Source organism: Colletes gigas, unplaced genomic scaffold (genome assembly GCF_013123115.1).
Source record: "Colletes gigas isolate AHSC1104 unplaced genomic scaffold, ASM1312311v1 Colletes_gigas_Sc00045, whole genome shotgun sequence".
Taxonomy (NCBI): domain Eukaryota; kingdom Metazoa; phylum Arthropoda; class Insecta; order Hymenoptera; family Colletidae; genus Colletes; species Colletes gigas.
The window spans coordinates 1,051,618-1,066,140 of NW_025106674.1; the positions used below are offsets into that span (position 1 = coordinate 1,051,618).

A 14,523-nucleotide genomic window follows, 5' to 3' on the forward strand; every position below is an offset into this window, starting at 1 on the left:
ATGGGTACGCGTCGAGTGTCCTCTGGAAATCCCTAATTTACGACGGTCTCTATTTGCTGTTGAGGGACTTAGGAAAAGAATTTACTAAACGCATTCGATACGCGAGTCTGGAAAATATCTTCCTCAAAAACAGCTTCGACGAACGAGAGTCGTAAATTACGTGGGCCGTTTGCACGAAAGAAAAACTTTCCCATGTGCGCACGACCGGTCGCTACAGGTGTAATCACGGCGGTCTTAGGAACGTCCTCCGGCGCTACCGGGATCTGCTGGTAGGCTTGATGAATATCCAAGCAAGAAAATACTGTTTTTCTGTATAAATTTACTGAAAAATCGTGAATGTGCGATAAGGGATGCCTATCCGGAACTGTAATGTTGTTTAACGCGTGATAATCCCCGCACACTCTCCATTCCCCATCTTTTTTGGGGACCCAGCCTCCATCAGATGTCGAAACTCCAGCTTAGCTGCTCTGAGTTTGCCTGGTGCGAGGCGCCTAGCGCGCGAGGCAACCGGATGCCCTTTGGTCTGAATGTAATGGAATACCCCACGTTCCTGTAGCGGAACTGTTTGGGATATTCCCGTCACTTCCGGAAATTCGAGTAATATGCCCGCGATTCCCGATGAGCGATCAACGGTGTGCGTCGAGACGTGGTTCACGTTCTTTGTCGTGCACCAAATTTGCAATTTGGTCAGCGCATCTATTATTTTAGGCCCTCTCAAGTCCACGGTGATGCCGTAGTGCGTCAACAAATCAGCACCTACGTTCGGGTATGGCACGTCTGCTACGCAAAAATTCCATGTGATCGGTCGTCGTAGACCGATTTCAATGGTGCGCGTCGACTCGCCATACGTGTCGACACGCGTATTGTTCGCGGCATAGAGCCGCAGACCACTGGCCACGGGCTTGCAATTCCTGGCTACAGGCAAGAGGGAGATGTCTGAACCCGTATCTATTAAAAATATTTGTCCCGAAATTCTGTCCTGGACGTGGAGACGTTTTGAATTTAATACTGACTTACTACCCTCACACCCTGTCCCCGCAGGGAAAGGTATCTCTAGTTTTCCGTCCGCGGTGACGGTTTCGGCCACGTACATTTTTCGGGGTCCTTGCACGCGTATGCCTTCGCCCCGAATTTACTATGCGCCCAGCACACCGCGGGGGTTAGCGTCGGAGCCGCTCGACTTCGCTCGCTCGAACGACCGGCAAACCCGCGTTGCCGTGACTTCGACCGCGACCGCGACATCGCTTTCTCGAGGCGCTCGAAGCTGGCCGACATCTTTAATACCGCGTCGGTCAGTTTGTCGAGCTTCGCCTCCATCGAATCGCGGTTCGACCGATGCGACGACGTGGCTGCTTTGTGAAGTGGGCTCGAATATTTTATCCGCAAGTTCGGCGAGATCTTGTAATTTCGCCACTTTTGCCGCTACTAAAATGGTTTTCACCATTTCTGGCATTTGCTCCAAAAAAATAGAGCGTATCACCTCGTCGTCGCATCGACCGTCGTCCAGGGCACGCAACCGATATAATACTTGCGACGGTTTCCCTTCTGTCGTAACCTGCCCCTTCAATAACAGCCGGAACCGGCTTTTCGCCGATGCCGCGTACGCAGACATAATACGCGCTTTTACAAGATCGTATATCTCGTCCGATCGTGGCCCCGTTAGCAAATCCCTAATGGAGGATACGACCTCCGGATCTAACGCCGTGACTAGGTAATCTACCCGCGTTCTCGCATTCGTTATCCGTGCGGTATTGAATGTAGCCTCTACTTGCCCACATTCCGTGTCTATCTTCTAGGGATCAATTTCAAAATTGTAACCGATTGCAATGCTATAAAAGCCACCAGTACAAAAAGGGATATCGTGCCGCGAATTGCTAGGTGGTGGGTCTTTCTGCAGGATTTCACCTTTGAATTAGAATATAGAAAAGGCAAGCAGGTAGAACATGTTGACTACCTGAATAGGAACCCACGCAGAGATTACCGAGTGGATTTTGTTTGCGAGGGGTCCTGGTTAGAAGTAGTACAAAAAAAAGACGAAGAGACTCAAAATATTATAAGCAAAGTACAATCAAATCATACCATCGCGTCGGATTTTGAAATAAGAAACGGAATTTTGTGTAGGAAAATACGTAGGGACACCGGGCGGATAATATATCGTAGTTTTGTTCCTAAAGGAAGCAGACTTGCAGTGCTGCGTCTGTATCACGATGAAAACTGCCACGTTGGGTTCGACAAAACATATGATCGTGTAGCACAGAAGTATTGGTATCCAAGGATGCGTACATTTGTAAAAAAATATATCGATCATTGCATCACTTGTATAGTCTCCAAGCGCCATACAGGACCGCGTCAGGGATTTTTACATTCAATACCGAAAAAATCGTTACCGTTTGATACTATACAGTGTGATTGTGTTGGTCCATTTGTTGCTACCAAAAAAGGTTATCAACATATTTTAATAATCGTAGATGCGTTCACAAAATATATACAGTTGATACCATTAAAAACTTTAAGCGGCACGGAGACATTACAAGTGTTCAAAGAAAGAATCACTTTGTTCGGAACACCGCGCTTAGTAATTTTAGACAGAGGTACAAATTTCACATATAAACCGGTGAAGCAGTTTATAGAAAAACATGGAAGTGAGGTACATACATTTCATTGCTACCGGGGCTCCACGGGCCAATGGGCAAGCCGAGCGGTATGTGGCAACCGTAACGAATCTTCTTACCGTAGAAACAAAAAAAGGGTCAGAATGGTCGAGCAAGTTGGCTAAGCTAATGCTCACTTTAAATACAACCGTACAAAAGACGACTGGATTCGCGCCTAGTAGATTATTGTTTGGATTAGAACAGGGCTTAGGTACTATAATGCGCGCGGAAGAAGCATTACCACCGACAAATGAGGTAGTTGATGTGCTTAACGACAGAAACGTGGCAGCTAAACGACTAGAGGAAAACGCGATAGCTCAGGAGACTAGATTTAATAAGGCACGCAGGAATAATGTTGTATTCGAGGAGGGCGATACAGTATTTCTTAAACCTGCTGACGACAGGAGAGCGAAATTAGAGGATAAATACATAGGCCCGTTCACCATTTTAAAAGTCCTAACAAACGACCGCTATGAAATTTTAGGGAAGTCAGGTAGACCCCAAACGGTTCCCAAAGACCGTTTAAGAGCTTGTAGGGGTGATTGGCAAGGAGACTTTGAAAGTGAAAATGAAGATATCGAGTCGGTTTAATAGCCGTGTTAGCGTACGCAAATATAATATTTTGTTGTTTAATACTTTAGTGTTGTAAACTATGCTAAGTAGCATTTCGCTTATTACGTTTCTTTTAGTTGCATTAGTTGAATTGTATTTACTCCTTATGTAAAAGTATGTCTATTTCGATGTGCGCTAGTAACTTAATATTGTAATAGAAATATACAAGAGCTACTTAAAAGAAATGGTTGAGTAATTTACTGCATTATACAAAATTATTATGAGATGTACTTGACTATTGAGATATTACAAGATACATTTGGTTGCATATTGTTATTGGTAGCACAAGCATGATCACATACTCCGTAAAGCGCGGCATAGCGTCGGTAAAGGTGACATGCGTAGCGGCTGCAGATTAGAAAAGAGTTGAGTAAAGAGATAATATACAGCACATTCGCGAACTCCGTAAAGCGTAAAGACGTCGGAAAGGGCGATGGGAAAGATGATCACGAACTCTGTAAAGCGCTGAGACGTCGGACTAGGTGACATCTGATTGTGTGGTGGATATGGCCTATATACAGCATGGAATGTACGATTGTCATATACTGGTGTGAAGTGCATAGTAATCAAGTGGGTTGCAATTGGGAAGTAAAAACAGATGTGCGAATGGATGCTTCCCGAGAGCGTGATGCATGTCAGATTGGCCGTGTTAGCGGCAATGCATTTTCCAAGAGAATCGAAAGTAAGGACCACCGAAGGACACTCAGTCTACGATAGATTTATGACAGAGTTTTGGGGTGCATGTGGCCTAAAGAGCGAATGAGACTGAACAGGCCTGGCGTCGGGCGACGCGATAGCGGACAACCGCGTTGGGTCTCCAGCTAGCGCGTGTCAAGGCATTGATTGTTCAGGGATAGAGAGAGAGTAGTTAAAAGAGGCAGACAACCTGACGTCGTACTGCTAGAAAAATAAAGACTTTGTCCTGAAGGATCTGGCCACGGAGTGGGGAAGGCGTGGGACCTTCCGGTAAGAGCACTGTGAGGAACGGCACGGGACTTACCCCAGAACTGTCAAGGGCAAAACTTCTAACATGTATGTATGGCAAAACATGCGAACGCGAGCGAACACGAGCGAACACGAGCGAACTCGAGAAGACGCGCTTCTTTTGTCTCTGAGCTACCGTGTTTTACGGTTTACATGTATCAGTTCAAATATTGTCCTCGTGCGAATCAGTCGCGGCATACCGAATACAATACGTTACAAATAATACAGTGTGGTTTCATTCTTTCATATCCACCTATCCACTGCATATAAGCCTCAACAGGTTATGGGCCCAGGTGGATGTTAAATTGCGTTGGGAAAAGATTGAATAAGTGCCACGATACGGAATAATATTCGAAAAATATTTCGTGAGTGCGTAGTGTGCCGGTCGTTGAAATCAAGATGGCTACCTCGAATACGATACGTATCGAACCGTTGAGAAAAGACAATTATGATACATGGAAGATACAAGTGCAAGCGTTATTGATCAAAAACGACAATTGGAAGTACGTAAATGGCAGTACAAAGAGACCAGATGTGTCTCAGAGTGCGGAAACGATTGCAGCGGCGCGAGGATGGGACGAAGCAGATGCCAAGGCAAGATCGGATTTGATCTTAGCGATTAGTCCGTCTGAACTCAAACAAATAAAGAATTGTAGAACATCGAATGAGATGTGGAAAAAGCTGGAAGAAATTTACCAGTCAAAGGGACCTGCGCGAAAAGCGATATTACTAAAGCAACTTACACTGCGAAAGATGGCGGAAGGCGACGACATAAGACAACATATTAACAGTGTTGCGGCTCGCGGTATCCGTTGAGTAAACGATCGGCACTCAACGTCGGGCTCGCGTCTTTCCGAAATAAATTACTTATTCCGAATGAAGGAGTTAGAGAATGATTGACTTATGATTTTGATTATGTACAAGGTTTATTGATGGTTCAAGCTATTTTTGGTTTTACAATGATGATGGTCGAAGATGTGTTCGTAGGCGATGTTGCAGAACCAAGTCCCTTTTTTCTCGTCGCTTGGCCTTTTCAAGACTTCAATGCCGTCTCCTCCCTTCCAACTCGCCCTTACGCGGTGCCCTTGGAAGGGGGTGCGTGTCGCGTGGGAGTGTTGACTTCGTTGGTAGCGTTCCTGCTTTCCTGGTCGTCGTCGTCGTCGTCGTTAGGGAAAGTGGAATCGCGGCAAGTTTATGCAGAGGGCTGGGCTGGCCTGCAGATGCCGGATTTTTGGCCAGCACGCTGCTGACGGACCCAGCCCCTGTCATAAACACCACTTGGCCGTGCCTTTGTTTAGGCCTGCAGCGCATTGTAACAATGCCTTATCCTTGAGGAGTTTGCTAGCTTCGAGTTTTGGAGATTTATGCCAGAGCTGAGTACTGGCACGCACGTGTGGTTCTCGAGTGACTAACGTCGATGTTCTATCCTGGCATAAATCTCGCTTTGTTGCGTTCTTTCTCTGTTCGGGTTTTTTTTTGTTGAGCGCGGTACTGGACGCAACGTGTCCGCTTCCGCGCTCAACAAACAGTTTCTTCGATGCCGTGGACAAGCTGGAAGATATGGAGGTAAAAGTTAACCCGGATATGTTGGCTGTTTTGTTGTTGTACAGTTTGCCCAGTTCGTTCGAGAATTTTCGGGTGGCTATAGAGACGAGGGACGAATACCCTTCACCCGAGGCCCTCAAAATAAAAATACTTGAGGAGAGCGACTCGCGAACGAACAAGGGGGACGAACCATGCGGTAGCGCGATGTGGATTCGAAAGTCAAACCGACAAAACAAAACAACACAAGGAGACACAACACACGGTGACAGTTATAACACAGAACGGAATAATCCGAGAAATTCTCCGAAAACACGATGTTACCGTTGCAAGAAAATCGGGCATCGAGTCAGCGAGTGTCGTACGCGGTTCCGCGGAAAGCAGTATTCAACTGCAGGTATGGTCGAAGGAAATTTTTCCACCGATGAGGGACCAGACAAGCAAGTTGCTCTTCAGATTGGCGAGAAGACGTACGGACAACCGAAGTGGGCGAAATGGTGTCTCGACAGTGGATGTTCATCTCATATGAGTAGCGAGGAGAAGTCCTTCAAGGAAATGAGACCGTCTTCGTGTGGTACGTTGAATCTAGCCAACAACGCGTCAACCCGAGTGGAAGGTCAAGGTACGGTTTGTTTATCCACGAAAAATTCCGGCGAAAAGACAATGTTAAAACTTCGCGAGACATTATTTGTTCCCGACCTTCGCACGAATCTCATGTCCGTCGCGAAAATTACCGACAGCGGATTTGATGTTTTGTTTACAAAACATAACGCCAGAGTGCTAAAGCCTAACGGAGAAATAGTTTTTGCTGCCGACCGAAGCGATAATTTATATTATATTCGCCCTACAGCGTTTCTAGCTGATTTTGAGTCGGAATCTTTAGGCGGTATAGAGTTATGGCATAGGCGCCTCGGTCATATTAACGAGGAAAGTCTGCGGAAAATTAATTGCGGCGGAAGCGTACGTGGTGTGTCATTCGGAAAAAGCGAAAAATTACCGGTCTGCGAAATATGTTTGTGTTCCAAAATGTCCAGACTACCTTTTCCGAAAAGGTCTGATCGCGCGGTCAATGTGCTCGAAATAATACATACCGATGTATGCGGTCCGATGGATGTAAAATCAATCGGCGGCGCGAGATACTTTATCATTTTTATTGATGATTGTACACGTTGGTGCGAAGTATATTTTCTGCGACAGAAAAGCGAAGCGTTATCTGCTTTTAAGAAATTTAAAAATCAAGCAGAGAATCACACGGGGATGCGAATCAAACATTTACAGTCGGATAACGGGCGAGAATTCGTAAACGACGAATTTAATAAATACTTAGATTCGTGCGGAATCAAAAGGCGGCTGACGGTGACGTATACACCTCAGCAAAACGGGGTCGCTGAACGGAAAAATCGGACCCTCGTTGAGACAGCGCGATGCTTACTTCTTCAAGCTGGACTTCCGAAACGATTTTGGGCCGAGGCGATCTCTACGGCAAATTATACGCGTAATAGATGCCCCTCGCGAGCCCTTAATGGTGATACCGCTTATCATTGTTGGACGGGTAAAATACCTGACGTTTCACATTTTAAAGTGTTCGGTTCCAAGGTTATCACGTTAAGTCGGAACCCACAAAAACTGAAATTCGATTCGCGTGCGGGAGAAGGAATTTTCCTCGGTTATTCAGAAGAGGCGAAGGGATTTAGAGTATGGATTCCAGAGAAAAATCGCGTAGATATTTCTCGAGACATTAAACCCGTTAACGAAACATTAAAGAAGAAAAATAATTTTTCGGAAATAAATGTACAAAATGATGCAGTCGATTCGAAGCTAGAACAAACAAATCGCGACTGTCAAATAATTGATTATGATGAAAGCATCATTGAAGTTCTTGTTGATCCCCCGCGAAAACCCGATAGTATAACAATACGTACAAGCGGAGAATCGTCACCTGGATGCATAGATACAGATAATCTCGTCGTAAAAGATAATTTGAGAGACGAGACTCCTCGGAAAGTAAAAAATAAGCCGGGGAGGCCTCGAATTCTACGGACAGGGAGCCGCGGTAGGCCGAGAAAATTGCGTAGCACGATGGAAATCGAAGATAATGTACAAGTTGAGGAAGGGGATGACGACGTATTTGAAAACGATACTATCGTGCCGTCAAATCTTCCAGAGTCCGCGAGCATTGCAGAGATACCTTTGCGAGATGCACTCTCCGGACCGAACGTGACAGAGTGGCGTACGGCGATTCGAAAGGAAATAATGGCGATGTTAAAAAATGACGTTTGGAAAAATAGTTGATCGCCCTCGCGATCGCGAAGTCATTGGTTGCCGTATGGTTCTTTGCGATAAAATTAGTGCTAACGGGCAAGTAAATCGTAGAAAAGCGCGGTTAGTCGCGCGTGGTTTTTCACAGCGTCCGGGTTTAGATTTCGAAGAAACTCACGCTCCGGTAACAAGACTAAGTTCGATTCGAATGATAATGGCACTGGCTGTCGAATTTGATATGACAGTTCACCAATTGGACGTGTCTACGGCGTATTTAAATGGAGAAGTTGATAAAGATATTTTTATGGAATTGCCAGATGTCCTTCTCGAGTCACTCCGAGAAATTATATCATTCGAATCGAATGAATGTAAAGAGAGAGCACAAAAGATGTTAAGTAAAATTTCGAACGGTGACAAAGTATGTAAAATTAAGAAAGCCTTATATGGCTTAAAGCAAGCAGGTAGGCAGTGGAATATTCGTCTAGACACAGAACTGCGAAGTATTGGCTTTACCCCCCTACATGCCGATCCGTGCGTATATATTCTTCGAAAGGGGGAGCAATTTGCGATTCTAGCCGTTTATGTAGACGACATAGTGCTTGCTGCTAGGAATAGTACGTGGCTAGAGCGTGTAAAGAAAATCTTGATGCAGAGATTCGAAATGACAGATTCCGGGAAAATTGATCATTGTCTAGGAATCGAATTTCAACATCGAAATGGCGAAATAGAAATGCGACAGAGCGGTTACATTAAAAGACTATTAGAAAGGTTTGGAATGCGAAATTCGAACCCTGTTTCCTCTCCGATGGATCCTTCCCGAAAACTTACGAAGCCAGAAAAGGTGAGCGATGAGGCTAAGGATTTTCCTTATAGGGAACTTGTAGGATCCCTCATGTATTTGGCGATAGCCACGCGTCCTGACATAGCTCACGCAGCGAGCGCACTTAGTCAATTCCACTCATGCTATGGTCGCGAACACTGTATTGCGGCGAAGCGAGTACTCCGTTATCTTAAAGGTACTACCGATTTAGGTATATGTTTCCGAAAGGACGATGGCGTTTTGCGAGGCTACTCAGACTCCGATTGGGCAGCGAACGTACAAGATCGAAGATCTTATACCGGATTCATTTTTGTAATGAACGGCGGACCTGTGAGTTGGGAGTCACGCAAGCAGCGCACGGTCGCGCTCTCTACGATGGAGGCCGAGTATATGGCTCTGGCGGAAGCGACAAAAGAAGCCATTCATCTTCGGAATTTTCTAAGCTCCGTTGGGTACTCGAAACAAAAATATATTCCTTTGTTTAACGATAACCTAAGTGCAATAGGATTAGCTAAAAATCCGATTTTCCACGGTAGATCCAAGCATATTGATATAAGACACCACTTTGTGCGAGAAAAGTTAAAGGACGGCAGCGTGCGAATTCTCCATAAAGCGTCTAAAGATTTGATAGCGGATGTGTTGACAAAAGGTCTTTCTGGGCCGAGTCATAACCGATGTATTTCATTCTTAAAGGTCTGTAAGTGTTAAATATCGTAAGTGAATGACCGTGTTATTCGATAGCAGTAAAAGATGTATGTATTTACGTTCACGTTTTGAGGGGGAGTGTTAAAACAAGTGTATGTATGGCAAAATATGCGAACGCGAGCAAACACGAGCGAACACGAGCGAACACGAGCGAACTCGAGAAGACGCGCTTCTTTTGTCTCTGAGCTACCGTGTTTTACGGTTTACATGTATCAGTTCAAATATTGTCCTCGTGCGAATCAGTCGCGGCATACCGAATACAATACGTTACAAATAATACAGTGTGGTTTCATTCTTTCATATCCACCTATCCACTGCATATAAGCCTCAACATTGCCAAACATTTTAAGGGTGTACTATATTATTTAAAAAAATAATGAATGGATAAAATCAAAAATTAAACACAAAATGAAATAAATAAATACTTATATATGTAGTAAAGAAATAGATTTGCACGAATCAGTGCACGATGCTAGAGCGTATGTACGAGAGCAATGTAACTGAACAATATGAAGATACTTGACTGAAAAATATTCAAACAATTGCCGATACCTGGTTGCTATGTTACTTAGAGTGTTAAATTCTGATTGGTTTTGTATTATAAATACGCCGGCCAATCATTTTGGCGGCGAAGTTGGTCGGTGGGAGGCGGCATGTAACGGTGATTTTTAATAATTTTTGCGGGCCCGGGTTTTTCCGCGAGAAGGCTACGGGCTCGGGCCACCGCTTGGTGCCCAGATGTTTCGCGCGGTACCTGAGTCTGGTCATAAAACATCTGGCATCGGTCGTCGATATTGTTGCAGGAAGTAAAGTCATAGAGCGACTAGATTTGGAGGGTCATGCAGATTTTAAGTGAATTAATTAATTAAATAGCCGCCTTAGGGCACTAGGTTATAAGCAAAAGCCTTGATTGTTTATGAAAGGTGTGACTCTATATCCGCTGGCTTTATGAATTTACTGTTACGCTGCAACACATTTCATCATTATTTAGTTATTACTAGTAGAAGGAAATAAATTGTTGTAATTGTGTAGTTCTAAGTGTGTAGAGTTTACTTGAAAAGAACGGCAATCAATATTATTACTTTGAAAATACGATGGTACTTTACAGATTGCATCTAAAGTGCTCGTATCCATCCGATTCCTCTTTTTATTTTTCACATCTGTAACAATAAAAAAAATTCTCTCTGCTTCGGCATTAGAAAGTGAAAGTGTCAAAACTATATTTACTAAATTTTCTAAATTTGGAAAAAGCGGTTCATCGTCAAAATTCTTTTTTTGAAAAATATTCTTCTACATGTCATCAATTTCTAAACTAGCCAAAAAGTTCTTATCTAAGTCATTAAGTACAATGGGTAATAATCTCTATTCATATGCTATAGCCGTAATATCAGTTTGGAAATGTCCTGCTATATTTCTTAAATCTGGAAAAACAAGTCTACTTTCCTCGCGCAAAACTATAGTGAGATCTAAAAATTTTATTATTGTAAGGCAATCGCTGTATCATTTCTTGCAACGCGGTTGTATCAAAACATAAACGTTTCGATTTTACTTTTAATGCACATTCTAAAGATTCTAATTTTAGCAGCGACTCACATTTCGGATCAACATATATGGATTTTAAAGGTAAAAAATTTTACTCATTAATGATGTCTAAAGAAATATTTTTTAACGCGTCAGGTATCAAGAAATTATATCCCATTTGCTTTATTAAATGCTCACTATTTTCTGCTAATTTTTATGAATTAAAACTTGTCGGCCTTGAAATAAAGCATTAAATTCATTAAAAGATTGTAAAGAATATTTAAAAAACAACACATATACTTTAATTTGATTATCATTGAAAATATTAAAAATTGTTACTGCCGACTTATTATTTTCGATTTCCCAGTTATCGAGAAGTCTAACAACATACTTCTGCAAAACAAGCCACCTTGTATCAGATAATTTTAAGATTTTGCGTCATTCTACTTCAAAAAAGTTTTGAAATTCACACAGAGTAGCTGATCTTTTGGCACTGCTAGAGAAATATGTTGCAACTGCATATAAAAGATAATTGCAAGAATCCGGTAATTTTGCACAAACTTTACTCACGATAATAGCCGATGAATGACAAATGCATTTTAATACTACGAGGGCCGGTACTTCTTTTTTTAATTTAGTTACAAAAAAATCTCAAATTCCGGTCATTGCAGAAGTGTTATCACATGTTACGAGCCAGGGCCGTGCAGCGCGCGTGGCCTGCGAGTGCAAGAGAGAGTACGAAATATGGTATCAATTTCGGATGCAAGATCGGGGAGCCGCTAGGATAGTTAATAACGAGGACGAACCTGATGCGTAATCAGGGAGCCTCTAGGATGGAGTCACTAACGGACGAACCTGGTGCGAAACCAGGGAGCCGTAGGAGGGTGTAATGTCATGAACGAACCCGATGCGTAATCGGGTAGTCACTAGGATTGCTGATAACAACGCAGACGAACCCAATGCGAAATCGGGGAGCTGCTAGGAGGTTGGAACAAACGCAGACGAACTCGATACGTAATCAAGGAGCTGCTGGGAGGTTGGATAAATCACAGACGAACATGATGCGTAATCAGGGAGCTGTAGAATGCGGACGAACCCAATGCGTAATCGGGGAGCCGCTAGGATGGTATTAGATTGCGTGGACGAAATCGATGCGTAATCGAGGAGCCACTGGATTGTAAGAATTTGTATTTGGATTCAGGATATGTTAATTGACCTCGTAACTTTCGATTATTAAATATAATATAACCCGAGCGGTAATGTTATATTATTGTGGGAACGTTTAACTAATAATAATCGCTTTATATAATGATGGGTTAAAAAAGTTAGGTAACTCTGATTTAATAATAAAACTAGATATATTCTTAAACCAACAAGTAAGATACAAGTGTCTTGTGTCAGTTATGTCGCGTTCAAAGAATGATTATATTTACCTAAAATGATCTTGCGCGGTGTTGACGCACTGGCGATGCGGGGGTAAGTCGGTTGACAATAAAGGCCGTAATAGAATTTATGCCGGTTCACGGATTCTATATGGTTTAAAATTGATACGAAAATACTGTAGCCCGATCTCACGAGATGCAACTGACTGTCAGAATCGTGGACAGCATAACGAGACGTGATGACAACTCTAAACGTAACTGTACGATTCTGATCCCCCGAGTAAGGAAACCAAGGGGTTTATATACCCAAAAATCTGTGGGGGAGGATTCGGATGCACGTTAGACATTACCATATTTGGTAATCTCCGAACTTCGTTAGTCACCGAGCAGCTGCATTTCGTGGGAACTGACTCTACATTTCAAAGGGTAAATAAGTAGCAGGGCGTTTTCCTAATGCACGCAAGTGGTATGGAAAAATTGGGGAACGAAACGTTCGGCATACGTAACACACAAGCTAATCCAACAATATTTGATAATGGAATATCTTTATCTTGAAAACAATTTTTAAACGACGAATATAATTTTTCTGCTGAACAATCTATAGCATTGAAAGAAATTAACTCTAAGAATTGAGTGATACATTTTCTAGTTTCTAATGAAACGTATTTCACTAAATCATTATCTTAGCAGCTTATCATTAATGATTGTTGTGCATTCATCTACAAGAATAGAACATTTTTGATTTTTTAAATTTATTACAAGTTTATCAGTTTCGCAGATCGTTAACTACCTGTGGATTAGAACAAATTTCTTTCAATAAAGGGGCCATATGATCTAAAATTTGAAAGCTATGTTATGTTCCGCGAAAAAAGTAGCTAATTTTATCTGGACGATTTTGACTTGTTTAATATGGTCCTCGTTTTTTATTTGGTGTTTAGGTAATAAACCAGATGCTGTGATATTACGGTTTCTATTGATATTGTCTACGTGCATCTGTGTTTTGGAGTCTTTGATTAAATCTGATTTGCCACATACAAGAACTTTATTACACGCCGTGCAGAGAGCTCGTTCATTATTTTCATGTGGCATTAACCAACCTTTAAAAATATTAATACTTAACCATGAATGATGGAATACTTTCCTTTTTGACGTCCTGTTCTTTCCCTCGATGATACCTGATCTAGATGGATGTGATTGATCATCCATCTTTCCTTATTTTCACTCGCGGGCACTAAAACTCTTTCCGATTTTGTTCCATTAAAAAACGCGGGAAAGCTGCAATAGCCCCTTACATCCACCTCCTTTTGCGCTTAACCCCTTAAGGGAGTTAGACACCTTTCAAATCTTCAAAAATTCGATTTTTGTTTTTTTGCATATTCGGAAAGCTGTATCCTTTCTGTGTATTTTAAGCACAGCCAAGATCTAAAATTCCAAAAATTGACGAAATGGCAGCCAAAAATATGTGAGCGTGCAGATCAGAGCACGCTGCCGCGGCAGCAAGGGTAGGAATCCTTAGCCCCGCGGTGCGTCATGGTTTTTCTAACAATTTTCATGACTATTTTATGATTTCTTTTACCTGTGGACTCGTGCTTCTTGCTGGCCAACACACTATTCCGCTAAGTTTCGAGCAAGCAACATATATTTCGAAGATAGTCGCGATTATTCATTGTATTGAATATGCCTTCCAAGTCGAAATCCACTTCTGTTTCTGATATTTTGCAACATAGAGTGACATTAGATTCAAAGGGGCATCGAGGCGATTTGGGGCACAACAAAAAAAGACAAAATACCTGGCTCTGCCAATCGATTCGACGTTCATTGGACCGCAAATGTCCGAATGTACTAATTCTAATATTTCTTTCGCCCGATTATTCGATTTCTTAAAAGGTCTAACATGTATCTTACATCTCGCGCACACGCTACAATTTATTTCCTTCGCATTCGATTCAAGATCCATACCGCGTACGATGTTTTTGTTTTTCATTCCTTTTAAATCATATATGTTGAGGTGACCGTACCTCTGATGCCATTTGTTTAAGCTTACGTC

General features: G+C 42.6%; 1 protein-coding gene across 1 annotated transcript; it reads right to left on the bottom strand.

Annotated features, from left to right (window-relative positions):
- Positions 1-376: 376 nt before the first annotated feature.
- On the bottom strand, positions 377-1,093 carry LOC122403173. The gene has a single exon (XM_043406530.1). The coding sequence runs from the start codon at positions 1,091-1,093 to the stop codon at positions 377-379; it is 717 nt and encodes a 238-aa protein (XP_043262465.1).
- Positions 1,094-14,523: the final 13,430 nt, after the last annotated feature.